The 14027-nt window shown below is 41.7% G+C and overlaps 2 protein-coding genes and 1 long non-coding RNA gene across 4 annotated transcripts in view; 2 read left to right on the forward strand and 1 right to left on the reverse strand.

The window, feature by feature from the left end:
- The first annotated feature begins 3580 nt into the window (after window positions 1-3580).
- Window positions 3581-4919, forward strand: LOC123070638 (uncharacterized). Its single transcript, XR_006433868.1, has 2 exons — window positions 3581-3865; window positions 4598-4919. It is a non-coding gene; the product is annotated as an uncharacterized lncRNA (long non-coding RNA).
- A 1931-nt stretch (window positions 4920-6850) lies between these two features.
- Window positions 6851-12351, forward strand: LOC123070637 (uncharacterized). Of its 2 annotated transcripts, none has more exons than XM_044493918.1 (10): window positions 6851-7068; window positions 7827-7912; window positions 7986-8063; window positions 8450-8562; window positions 8634-8699; window positions 9641-9742; window positions 9858-10371; window positions 10510-10715; window positions 11371-11540; window positions 11775-12351. In XM_044493918.1, the coding sequence occupies exons 1-10, from the start codon at window positions 6941-6943 to the stop codon at window positions 11932-11934; spliced, it is 1623 nt and encodes a 540-aa protein (XP_044349853.1). In that variant the 5' UTR covers window positions 6851-6940; the 3' UTR covers window positions 11935-12351. The 2 variants fall into 2 exon arrangements, with proteins under 2 accessions (XP_044349853.1, XP_044349854.1); XM_044493919.1 differs by having other exon boundaries at window positions 6877-7068; window positions 8008-8063.
- Window positions 12352-12364: 13 nt separating this feature from the next.
- LOC123070636 (NADP-dependent malic enzyme) overlaps window positions 12365-14027 on the reverse strand; it is a 4781-nt gene continuing 3118 nt past the window's right edge. Inside the window, exons 12-18 of the mRNA XM_044493917.1 lie at window positions 13876-13974; window positions 13685-13774; window positions 13498-13575; window positions 13299-13373; window positions 13108-13198; window positions 12867-12995; window positions 12365-12771 (exon numbers count right to left, since the gene is read on the reverse strand). Coding sequence (XP_044349852.1) covers window positions 12683-12771; window positions 12867-12995; window positions 13108-13198; window positions 13299-13373; window positions 13498-13575; window positions 13685-13774; window positions 13876-13974 — 651 coding nt within the window. The 3' untranslated portion in view covers window positions 12365-12682. The remainder of the gene's footprint in view (window positions 12772-12866; window positions 12996-13107; window positions 13199-13298; window positions 13374-13497; window positions 13576-13684; window positions 13775-13875; window positions 13975-14027) is intronic.

Raw genomic sequence — 14027 nt, forward strand, 5'->3', positions numbered from 1 at the left:
AATTATTTCATGCCCTCTTTTATTCCCCACTACCCATTGCACCTGTCTATCATGCAATGTCTGTACATTCAATCACTTTCCTTGTTTATCAGCCATTTGAATTGGAGAGAGTGATGGCAGTATATAAGGGAGTAACAACACGGTCTTTAGAAAAGATAGTGCCACCAGTTGATGCAGATAGAACCACAGCTGTACTTGCCCAAGAACCAGCCCCATCACACATAACCCAGACTCTTGCAGATTGTACCCCTACCCAGTTGGACAGAGAACCAGCTACACCCCTTCTAACCCCAACCCCAACAGATAGTAACCCAGTTCCAGTTGATACAACACTGTCTCCACCATAGAGCAGCCAAATACGAGCAGTTAGTAAGGGAACCGCAGTGCCCAAAGCACGAGGACCACCACTCTGAATCCCAACTCAACGCTTAAAGCAGAAAGAAGAATTGTTCTCAGGTCAGGTTCTGTAGCTATGGTCCATACTCCTTTGCTCTTGCATCACTGTATTTACTCATATCAACTATTTTACAATTTTAAGGATGGAATTGAAACTTCAATGGCACAACAGGTATGTTTTAAACCTGTTTCTTTAACTGGTTTCTGTTGTAACTTGCTCTATGTTGATTTCAGTTTCAATTGAATAAACAGTTATGTTCTCATGTCATGCACATTACAAGTGTTGTTATTGCTGTGTAGTTTCCCACACTTATATTCTGTCTATTCTGCTTTGTCTTGAACAAATATTATTTGAACCGTGTCTCTATCTTGATTTGGCAACAAAAACTAGAATGATATAGACAATAAAGTGACCATGGTACATAGATATATGTCTGTTTCATGTTGTTATCCTGTCCACTTTACTACTGAACTGATTTACCAAAATGAGTTTCATATACAACATGGTAAACCTGTGATGTGTCTGCTTGTTTCTCTTTTAGAATACGGACAAAATATTGGAGAACAGTACCCCGTTATGCAATGGTAAAGGAGGTAATGCACATAAGATTCAAGATAGTGCGACATCCCTGTTGGTCTCTAAGAAAGCTGATAAAAACTATCTTGACGACAGTGAGAGAACCCAAAAGTCCTGTCTTGGTGTAGTGTTCGAGTTACTGGCAACTACTGTTGGCACAAGCTCTTCGAACTCGCTGCCTGAATCAGTTCGTTTTCTTGAGTCTCAACTTCAAGTTGAAAGACATCGATCAGATGTGCTGCGACAGGAAGCTGAAGGACTGAGGAAGTCCTTGCAGAATTCAGATGCATACTTTCTGGTGCAACAACAAGCGTTGGAGGATTTAAGCGCCAAACAAGAGAAAGTTAATAAGCTTGCTAAGCATCTTTCCAGCATTATGGGTACCCGGGATATTTTTTATTGAGCTCTTCTAAAGTGGTTTCAGTTCTGAACTTGTTTTGCTGCGGCGTTTATTTGCACTGGTCGCCAAGTTTGACAACCAGTGTATATGATATGCTGCTTTGTTCCCTATATTTGCACTGGTGGCGAACTTTGATGTCCAGTGGATATAATACGTGTAATAGCCGTGATAGCCCAGCGTAAGTTGCTTGCTTATTTATTTCCTTGTTGTCTTGTTTATTTGTTTTTCTTGTAGTCAATGCAGTTCTTTTCCGCGGTTTGCAAGTGGCTGCAATAACCTATTTTTTAAAACTAGGCCACAATAACCATAGGCTACATATTTACTGTAGTTACCATGGGCCTCCTACGGGCCGTAGAAACAATGGGCCTTCTAAGGGCCATAGAAATAATGGACCTTCTACGGGTCGTAGAATCAATGGGCCTTCTACGGGTCGTATGATCGATCGGCCAAACATGGGCCAGTAACATACCACATTATGGGTCGTATATGGGCTAGATTTGGAATCGTCCGTTCATGGGCCGACCATAACGGGCCGTCGTTAATCGGCCGTATTTGATGACGCTATGAAAATGACCCAACAGATAAACGGGTTGCAATCGGGTCGATTGTAACCACGGGCTGAATTTGGCCCACAAGCAAAAAAGGCCAGTAACGGGCCGTAAGTAACGAATGCTAGAAATGAGCCCAAGAATAAATGGGCCCTGAGAAGGCCAAAAGATAACACGGGTTGGAAACGGCTCAATGGAGTAATGGGCCGTTAATGGGTATAAAGCGGTACAGTGTTCATTACGGGGCGGATTCACCATAGGCCGTTTATGGGCCAAGAGTTACAAAGGGCCTCATATGGGCCGAAAGACATCATGGGCCATACATGGGCCGAAAGTTACAACAGACTGGAATCATATTGGACGGTCCAGATGAAGCTACTGGGCTTAATTCCGATAGGCCGTAATAGGTCGTAAATGGGCTATATACGAATAGGTCGTTAACAGGCTTTCCGTGGGCCGACCCGTTACCTTTTGACCAAGTCAAATAGACCGGTCTTTTCACTGTAATGGGCCTCTGTTGGGTCGTGCCACGTGTCGACGTATCATAGGCGCCTCCTGTCCAATGAGTGGATGACATCTGTCCCAACAATGAGCCAACACGTGTTTCCTCCGGCCAATGAGAATTTCACACGTGGAAAAATCCTCATTGGTCCGGGCTATTAACGGGTTATCGGATCCAAAACCGGAGCCGATAGCTTAACGGCGACCCGTTACGGTGGATGCCACGCGTCAGTTACCCTTGACGAAAACACTTTCATGACGCGCCGTTTATCGTTATGGAAGTGAACACTTCCGTGATGATAATTTTGGTATGTCATGGAACACTTCTACGACAACACAAGTATGACTATCTTGATTCTGTCATAAAATCGTTATGGATGTACATGCATGACAGAAAACGTGGCATACTGTGACAAACACGTATCATCATAGAAGTCTATTTTTTTAATGAATATGGTCCTCAAACACGTGGATACGTAATGGATACGGCCCTAACCAAAGAGGTATGTACACGAGACATTGAGAAAACTATCACGTCAGCACACACCAACTTAGCAGTGCACAAGAAAAAAATCAGTTAAAACATTAATTTGCATGGACAGGTTCAAACTCGGAACTTCCAGTCACTTGATTCAACGCAAACACGAGCTAGCCAGCTTTATACTCCTTGTTCCTAAATATAAGTCTTTTTAGAGATTACAATATGTCTATATACAGATGTATATAGACATATTTTAGAGTGTAGATTCGCTAACTTTGCTTCATATATACTCCCTCCGTTTCAAAATAGATGACTCAACTTTATATTACTTTAGTACAAAGTTGAGTCATCTATTTTGAAACGGAGGGAGTAGTTCACAAGTTTTTCACGACGATTATTGGACGGAGCAGAGAGTATATAGAGAAAATAAAGAGCTCCTCAAGTTGTGGTTACTACGGGCTCCAGGAGAATCACAGAGAACCACTATGCTTGCCTGGACCGACGATCTTCTAACTAGCTAGGTCGGATCAGTCCTCCTCTACCGGGGAAATATCCTGTGCTCCAATTGATTGTGTGCTCCGGCTGCTCCCTGTGAACCACAGCCGTCAGATACATAATTTAGGCACAGGATGCAACCCAAGCGCTCGCCCTTAGAAATTTGCAAACAACACCCTGCATGCATACAGAATTAGTAGTACTTCCCCGTCACCTACCTCCAAGCCGGCTGTTCCCAAATTAGAACAGAAGCAACGCGAACAGAGTAGGGCTTCGGGCCTCCGGCGGCGGACCTATGACGCGGGGCGAACGCGGTCGCCGCGGTGCTGACATACTGGGCTTCGATGTCCGGCGGGCAACTCGCCCCATCCCCGCCCCGCCATTCTCCACCTCACCCCCTTCCCCACCCGATCTAGCGCCTACCTGCGCCATCCGCCGACGCTGGAGAATAGAACTCCGGTGTTCAGGTATGTTGCTAGATGTTAGAACCTTCTGTTATTTTGTGCATTTGATTGTAATCCGTCATTCCCTTTATGCTGATTTGTAGCTAATTCTATCTTGGAAAAAAAGTGGCGATATCTCTCTGTATTATGTCAGGCGCAGGAAATTAATCACTGAAAAAATTGCTATTACTCGGACTAGATATTCCAACAATTACGTATAGTACAACTTCAGCAACTCATTGCCTGATACTGTACATGAGTATAGACTAATTTCATCTGCATGTTCAAATACCTGGAGGTGAAGTGCTTATTAGCACAAGACCAAGATTCATTTTGCATGTACAATGTGTGCGACTTCACTAATTAATTTCTGAGATTTCACTATCTATTTGTCCAGTATTCCATTGAACTAAACATAGTTGTTCTGGTTTAGTAAATGAACTATCTTAGCTCTTTAGCCTTCCTCATTCCGATTTAATAAGAAAGTACTACATTCCTGAAGTGCTATGTGTCAATGACATAATGGCAAGATGCCATGCTTATGTTGTTGTACTCAATGTTTTTGGTTATCACTATTTTGGAAACACTTTTTTGCCTTAGCACACCTATGTTCCAGTGCATTTAAATATTTTCTCTCTTCACCACATAACCATGGAATTGTTGTTTTTTAGTCTACAATGTCTACAGCTCTAACGAGAATCTAACTCTTAGTTGCTCATGCATTTTATATCTAATACGTTTATCTGCACCGAATAGGGACTGATGGAGTCAATGTCAAGTATGGCTCCGAGTGCCGGATCGACTACAGCGATGGGACTTGAAGATGATGCTTACTTTTATGGCCTGTGTGCCAAGTGTGTTTCCTTGCTTCAGAACAACATGGAACAATTATCTACCTTCGTGCTTATATTATGCAAAACTAGAAGTGCTCTGTTTGAATGTGACACTGTGTAACTATGTGTTACTGGGCATGTCCACTAATTCCTTTATGAATTGGAACCTGGACCTATTTATTTGCTATCAGTGAGGTTCCATCATAATGCTTGTTATGCTAAAATTATTTGATACAATTAGTTTATCATGATGATGTCCACTTTAGTTTTCAACATTTTGCTATTTTTACTAGGGTGTACGTTATTCCGTAAATTTGTGGTCTGTACTATGGGCATTTTACTCCATCAAGAAGCATTATGCCTCTGAAGTCCTACATTTGTTCCGAGATGATTCATATATTTCAGATTTGGAAGAGAAATGCTGAATGACGTGTTACCTTCGAATTTGACAAAGGTGGTTAGTATAGCTGATGCTGCTGTCTTTTCCATTTCTGCTGCTGATTTTGTCAGTTCAAATCTTGGTTCATGGACTGACTAATTCTTTATATTCTTTGAATTACCTTCACCTTAAATCAACTTGTTGAATACTTTGTGTATCATGTCGCAAAATCCATGATACTATCTGTACCATAGAGCTGCTGTCATGTATATATATGTGTGTTCGATCAGTTTAACATGAAACGACCAGCTAACGAGGTACATGATATGCTTGCTCTTTCTGTTCCAAACCTGGGGCAACGCATATTTTGAAGCTAGATTATGGGACTGTTGCAGTTATTCTGTACTTCTATAGGAGGTTTCTGCAAATTTCACAGGATGGGGGCTTCCACACTCTATCCTGTACCTACATGTTCTATCCAACGGTTGTTACGTGGTTGGAGCAGCCGGAGCACTTCATGCCTGGGAGCACAAGATACGTTCTCCTCCTCTACCTCCCTCGCTGTACTCCACTCAGGTCCAGCGGTGGCTTGCTGCATGCTCCGTGCAGCGCATACACCACTTTCATGTAAATGACTCCTGTCATTCGGGGCCTGGACCCGTTTTGAATGCATACGGTAGAAATCTATCTACCTTTTTATTCATTTTTTCTTGGATTATCTAAAAGGACTTATATTTAGAAACGGAGGGAGTAGATTGCTAGCCTATGTTACCTCTTCGAGCAATTTTTTGGGTGAACCTTCAAGCGTTTTTCCTTATGTATGATTTCTACCAGCTTTCTTTTTATCTATTTTTTCAAAATTCATGTTTATTTATTTCTTTTAAATTTTATTCTTGTTTTCCTCTTCAAGAAAAATGTTCAATGTTATTTAAAATTTTCATTTTTATTTTCAATGTGTCTTCAAAAAATGTTCAACGTGTATTAAAAATTTATTGTGTAAAGTTATTCTTACAATTTTAAAAAATACTTTGAATATTGTTTAATACAAGTTAAACAATCTTTATATAGAAACACCATGTAATTAGTAATAATTTTTAATACACACTCAACATTTACTTACATTTATGAATGACGATACGTAAATTGTTGTTACATTCCTTTTTTAAATCCACATAAATTTTAGAAAAAGTTCATGTTTACCTCTTCAAGGTATACAATCATGCAAATAGAATAAAGAATAAAAATACACAATATTTCTATGCTCATATTATTGCATTTTTCCATAACCTTTTCAAAACATGGAATCAAAAGACAAGTACACGATATATCTGAGAATTTTGAACAAGCACATTTAGGCCGGGTGGCTAGCCTGTGCGTGGTCCTAAGTAGGAGATCTCACAGGTCCTAAGCGTATCTGTTACGTATGCATGTATATTTTTTTTTGCATGGTAATACATGTCTAACGCATATCATATTATATAAAAATCAAAGTACAAGTCACGTGAAGACCGACATGACAAACTGAAAAGATAGCAGAACATCTACGAGTTTTTTTTTTTGACGGAGAACATCTATGAGTTTGACACATATGAGACCATATTGGAGCATTTTGCGAGTATCAGGACGATTGTGTTACAAGCCGGTGAGTACGAGGACTTTTTTTTTTTTGAACATGGTGAGTACGAGGACTAAACATGCAATTTACTCGAAAAAAGAGTACTGTACTTCTTTTCTGAAAAGTAAAATCGAGAAGGGGCTTAAATCTACCAACAAGCTGAAGGCACTAGTGCTGTCAAAAAAAAAAACGAGGAGAGAAGTGGGGAGTGCTGGCCGAAACTCTCATCGGCGTCCCTTCCACACCCTGGGTCCTCAGGCGGCGGCAGCGGAATGGCGGTGCCGGCGTGGATGCGGAGGCAGATGGACCAGATTCTGGAGCTGGACATGGAGGAGCTCGAGGTCGAAGAGGTCGACGACTCCGGCTCGTCCTCCTCCTCCGACGTCGCCACCTTCCTCAGGTCCAGCACGCCCATCCGTCGCCCCAATTTTACCATTTCCTCGTGATTACCATCTCACGCCCATCCCTAGGGCGTGCCTTCTGCCCTTCTCACCACTCTGAACTCGGAGGCGGTGGAAATTGGGGTCGGGGAAGGCTTTCGAGCTCGAAATTAAACCCAGTTCTAGAATAGTAGAAGCCGATGCCGAGATGGTCGGCAGGCAGTGGCGCTCATATGTTTCGATTGCTCCAAATCTATTTGGTTTAAGGTGATTTGCCACCGGAAACTCACAGCATTGTTGGTACACATCAATTCAGGAATCAAGGTTAAATAGTGGTATTCCCCTTTGTGGGTGAATGTACGATCTGACGGTAGGAAGACTGACTGAGTAGTTTATATGATGCGATTCCACTGATGATTAAGTGCGCCTTCTCCCCTTCGTACACCATTTGGGGGTTTGGTTTGAGCAGTGGCTTGCAGCCCTCATGATTTTGCTTGTTTGGGGGATGGAATGAATTGGGCATCAGCACACCATCTGTCATAAGCTGCTAGTTTGAAGTTGGTGAATGGGGCCATCTCACTGAAATCATGGGATGATCGCATCTATGATGAACTGACCTGTCGTAGAGTGTGGTGATTTGTTCAAACCAAATACATCATGAGTCCACTGATATGTACCAACTCTCTGATTAATTGTGTAACTAAGTTTGTGTAAGTTAGTTCCCTTTGATGTCTATGAGGGCATTGCTTTGATCCTTTTCCCCATTCTTCCATGACAGAAATACTCATGGAGATGGAGAGACTAGCACTTCTGGAGAGTTTACATTCAATCTGTCTCGGGCTTCCCTGACCACATATGTTGGTGGTAAATATTAGTGCTGATCTTAGCATGTTGTATCATGCCAGCTGCATAGTTTTGAAGTCTCTTTATATGACAGAGGTTGATGATACCCGGGGCAGATTTGCTTTCTTGGATGGTGGTGCAGTCCTCAGTTTACCTATGCTTTCTCTTCAAGGTAGCATTCCTACTGACTCGTCATTCTAATATACCAGGACATGGGAGCTTATCTCAAATTGATCTGACTACACTGTCAATACATATTTAGGCATTTCTCTTTATCAATAGCTGATCTATTTGTGCTTAACATTAACTGCATATAACTTAATAAAATTATCTCATCTGTTATAGTTTGTCAATTCCATGGAAATGAAATTGGGAGCGAAAGCTCTTCAATTATCAATTAGAGAATTAAAAAAATCATCTATTCTGAACGGATGAAGTACAATTGAGGTTCAATACACATCTGTGTCATCCTTCTGTTTGTCGCTTACAAAGCCACGCCTTAATGGCTGGCATTTACAGCGTAGCAATTTTATTCAATTTTATGGCATACTTTTGCAGGATTTGTTTTGTTTCCTGAAGCTACCCTGACTCTTAGAGTAACTCAACCTAGATTTGCAGCAGCTGTTGACAAGGCTATTAATCATGTTGATAATCCATGCATGATAGGTGTGGTGAGTGCTACTTGCTGTTCTTCTGCTGTGTCTTATTGTGGTTTTATTTTCTGACAGTTCTCCAACTTTAGGTTCATGTCTACGGACATGTAAATGATGGGCATCATGCTATTGCTTCAGTTGGCACAACAGCGGAGGTATTGCATCTTTTTCCACAGATCCTTTCAGTCTTAAATTGTTATGTTGTATTGAGGTTTGGTAATTCATCTGTTGTTTGTTTATCTTTTGTTTACATATTATCAGTTCATCAAACGTATGTTTTTATTTTTGGTGTATTTCGTTGGTTGAACTATTTTTCTAGAAACACCCAGCTAATGCCAAGGCTAAGACGTTGCATCTGTGGATGCCCATGGTCCCTTGTCATCTGATAGATATACATCAAGGGAAATGATGATGTCATAGGACACATCCATTCATTAGTCATTACTAGATAGTGCACATGATATACACTTGTCGAGTTGATGCTTGCAAATATCTTAATGGAGCAACCTGTCACTACCATGTTTCAATCTAATTTATGGATTTGTATGTTAATCAACAGAACATAATCAAGCACAAGTATGCACTACATATCGTTCGTATATTAGGCCTCTTCCAATGCACAGGTGCTTAGTTGAGGTGCTAGATGCATTAAAGCGTTTAGGAGCTGAAGTCCCCAATGCATAGGTGCTTAGTTTGTTGTTGCTAAGCTTCCTTCCTTTAATTGTTCAACAACTAAACTCTTCCATGCACAGGGCAAACTTCTTTCATTTAAGTGTTCTGCATAGGTCCGCGCGCTTGGCATTGGTTTTTCCTGGGGTCACCAAACTCCTCTCTCTCCTCTTAAATACTTTGCCACATCAGATTTTTTGCCTATGTGGCATGCTTAGCACCTGTACAACATGGAGCACTGGGAAGGGCCTTAATGTGAATGCGTGTTCTATACCTTGTATTATCCCAAACTTTCAAGGAAGACTAGTGTACTATGATATGCTATCTGTTGCTGGAGTCTCTTTTTTCATCCTCAAACCATTGTTCTTCATCTGCACTGTGATAAGTTCTCAGTAATAAGGTCTTGTGCTTTTATTTGATAACATAGATACTTGAAATTAGGCGATTGGATGATGGCTCGTCAAATGTTATCACTCGAGGTCAGCAGCGGTTTCGCCTTAGGCGCAGTTGGGTCGACATCGATGAAGTAGTAAGTTTTGACATTTAGTTGAGAACCCTGCCGTTCTCTAATGCTATGAGCCAGAGCCATGAGAGTGCAACTTCCTTCCTTCCTTCCTTTATTTATTTAATTATTTAATTGACAGCCATGGGGTGAGGTCCAAATAATTGAAGAAGACACGCCTTTAAGAACTTCAAGGGATGCATTTGGACAGTTAGCTGCAAGTAATACCTTCAAGAAATGTGATTCATCAGTGCACAGTTTTGGTGTATCTTGTTTCAAGCAAAAAGATCTTATGGATTCTGATCTTGATTTGGATTCTCTGTCAAACACTAGTACTTCAAGTGACCATTCAGTAACAGATACAGGAATGTACTATTCCTCAAATGAAGATGAAGATCTCATGCCTGAACTGTCTTGGCAGAAGCATGGTTCTGTGAATGAATTTGGTGCATTGAGTCAGCCAGTCAAGGATACCACCATCGATGATGATCTTTGCTTTGCATCCCCTGAATCCTTATCAACAGTGAGAGAGAAAGATGCTGGGCAACAGAGACAATACCGTGCTGCTTATAATTCAAAGATGGCTCCATTATCATTTTGGCCCCGATGGGTTTACAATATGTACGATTCATATTCACTTGCACGCAAGGCTGCAGGTACGAGTTATTTCACCTCTTCTTTGTCGTCATGTAGCAAACCTTGTCCGTATTGTTGTATGTTAATTTATTTTTAACCAGATAATATTCCTTCCATTTCTGTCAGTATGTTAAGCTGTGATTAAACCTTCATGGCAGATTTGTGGAATCAGATAACTGCAGAGCCAGGCATGGATGATTATGTGAGAAAACCAGATATTTTGTCGTTTCTTATTGGAAGCAAACTACCCGTGTCAGCGTCTATGAGACAGGAATTGCTTGACATTGATGGAATATCATATCGGTTGCTGCGAGAGATTCAGCTACTCAAGGCCTTCAATCTCGTACGATGTAGAAATTGCCTGGTAAATGATTTATTATCTTGAAACTGTTATTTACCTGAAGTTCCTCATATTTCAGGTTCTTTTCCCACTTCTACCTGATGTCCCAATCTTCATCACTTCAGTTCTGTTTACGTGGTTTATTAATATTAGCTGCTCTGGTCCTGCTTACGCTTGGTTTGTTACTTGATTTACCTGTATCTGGCCTGCAGTTGCAGCCACAATACTAGTATTTGGCATGCTGCAGCATGCCACAGCTGTGACATAAAACCAAATTACTTCATGTAGGATACTTCAACAACATTACCACCAAAATTTCTCGCAGAGGAGGTCTAGATAAAACGAGCTGCAGTTTAAAAGGTTCTGCATTTTTTGGGGGTAGATTCAGTGCTTCAGTTCGCCTTGAAAATACCAGGAAACAGTTCTGAACCTGTGTTTCTCTACCTCTGAATAGCTAAAACTCACTAGAGATTTTTGCGAGTAGATATTTGCAGTAAGAAAACAGCAGGTGATTTACCTACTGCAGATGTATTAAAGAGGGACACTTATGTACAACTTTTTTTTATTACGTAAAGCTGGCTATGAAGTTGAGCAAAAGGCACAACTAAATTTGAAAGAGAGAAAAGAATATTCAAGGTTGAACTTTTAACTGATATGACAGGTTGTATTCTTGTTGCAGGCTCTCATAGCTAGACGGAGTGACATGGTGATACCGTCTAGTGTTGATCAATGTGGTGCTCATGTCATGCCGTTGTTGTACAAAGGTGCGCAGGAGGTGATAACAGTGCACAACACGTCTGGGCTCGCACTCCATGGCAATCCTTCTGATGCTCACAGCTGGTTCCCAGGGTATGATCCCTACCCCTCTAACATGTCATCTGTTTTCAGTTTCATAGCTTGAACTGGAAAACGGATCGATCTCTGTGTGAATTCTACTCCCTCCGTTCCAAAATAAGAGTTGTAGTTTTAGTTCAAATTTGGACTTGTTTAAACTAAAACCACTACACTTATTTTGGAACAGAGAGAGTACTTCTGTAATTGTACACTCTTTTTGTGACGCTGATACCAAGAGGAATCCTGCAGATATACGTGGACGATTGCGCTGTGTGCTGCCTGCGAGTCCAACATCGGCTGGCTGTTCAGGGCTGACAAAAGGAACCTTCTTCCAAAATCCTTCTGGGGTGTCCGCATTTCCCAAACTAAAGATGGCACACAATCGGCCAAGGATCGATCGTCCGTATGAGGTTGTGGTCGTGGTTCTCAGCGAGATTCTCCTCATCTTTCAGCAGACCCAGTAACTTACCTTCGCCCGTGTAAGGCTGTGGTCGCGGTTCTCAGCGCGATTCTCCTCATCTTTCAGCAGACCCAGTAACCTATTCTCGCCTTCCTAGAACTGCGCAACAAAGGGTCCCTTGCGCAATATCAATGGCCTGCTCGTTTGAGACCACGCTGGATGTGGCCTGACGATTTCGTCTAGATTCCGACTCAAGATCAGACTTGTTCAGTGCCCATGCTGAATGTGGCTTGACGATTTCATCTAGAATTCAAACTTGAGGTCGACTTAATTCCGACTCAAGATCAGACTTTGTTCAGTGCCCATGCTGAATGCTGAATGTGGCTTTACGATTTCATCTAAAATTCAAACTTGAGGTCGACTTTATTCAGCTGGGTGGCTTCAAAAATGGTCTTACTGTATGTTGGTGTAGTTGTAGTTCACACTAGACACCTATGATCAGCAGACAGTTCCCCGTAATGGATCCCACTATGCACTATGATCATACACAACTGAACATGCTCGCAATTTTATTACACGATTACACAGAACTGAACCCTGTTGGTGTTGGTCTGCCTTTACAGTTCATTTATACATGATATGATAACAAGGGAAATACGACGAAACAAGCATACGAGCCTGATGGGAGCAATGTACAAAGTTACAGTCTAGGTTCAAGTGAACATTATTTGTGGCCTGAGTATGAGGCGCCATGGCTTCATCTGTATGAACGGTAGATGGGGCTGTACATGCAGCTCTCAGCGTACTTCACCAAGTCTTTTGGGCGAGGGAGATGGCTTGCCAGTCCTGCTCGTACAGACAAGCATAAGGGTTTGGTGATCGTGTCTTTCTAGTGCTACTAAAGAGAAAGAGAACTAGAGGTCTAGGAAAGAAGATTTTACCAAGGTCATAGGCTTTCGCAGCGACACGAGCCGCGATATTAGCTGATATCTTCCTGATGCTGGAGAAGGGTGGATAGATCAGACCTTTGTCGAAATGCTCTGCCGTGACCTGTTCGGCTAAGGCCTCAGCTGCTCAACACCAAAGATGAAACAAATAATCATGCAGGCTTAGAGCAGTTCAACAGAGTAGCACGCTACCATTGATTTGAAACAAACAATACTCAGGTTCTTGTAGAATTACCAGCAGCAAGGACCATATCGTCTTTCACCCTTATCGCCCCGGAGATCACTACACCTAAGCCAAATCCTGGGAAGATGTACGCATTGTTCGCCTGATGTTTTCACAATGGAAATGAGCAACTTCACACTGTCAAAACACAAACACAAAAAGGATTCACAGATAATATGCCCAAACACGGGTGGTTTTCCAACCTGGGCAGGCACGAAAAGCTTCTCGTTATATTTCACTGGATCAAATGGGCTTCCACTCCCGAATATTGCACGGCCCTACATGTAGCGCATACGATATGATTAGGCGTATGTGGTTTTCAGTGAGATGTAGCATCATGCATCTGACTAAAACTTTGATTTATAATTGATGGCATAAGAGTTATCATTAATGGAATACCACCTGACTCCATGAATATGCCTGCTCAGCTGTACATTCAGATTTCGATGTTGGGTTGGATAGCGCAAGGATGATTGGTCTCTGCATTTGATAGGAACTAGCTCTCAGTCATTGTGGGTAATGAAATAATTACAAAGGGAGGTTGACAATGTAGTTCTCTGGTGACAATTATCAATATTGTTAGTTCTACCTTGTTAATCGAAGACATAGCCTCGATCACCTCTTTTGTGAAACTTTGGCCCACACCAGCTGATCCTATTAGTGCGGTCGGTTTGATATCCTAAAAAAAATGGAAATCAGTGTGCTGCCTGGTAAAAAGAAGGTGTTTACTGGAACTGTGGAACACTATGTGCGCCTCTAAAGTATGGTTTAGCTTTGCACCTTGATGGCACTTAAAAGATCTTTGACTGGTTCATGCTCATGTGCATATAGCTTCTTGAAGGGCTGTATAGAATCTTTACGCGAACTCACGATTAATCCCTGCAACCACAACGCGCATCAGTTACAATCCGGTTATCAACACATGGAAAGAG

Source organism: Triticum aestivum, chromosome 3B, assembly GCF_018294505.1.
Source record: "Triticum aestivum cultivar Chinese Spring chromosome 3B, IWGSC CS RefSeq v2.1, whole genome shotgun sequence".
NCBI classification, from domain to species: Eukaryota; Viridiplantae; Streptophyta; class Magnoliopsida; order Poales; family Poaceae; genus Triticum; species Triticum aestivum.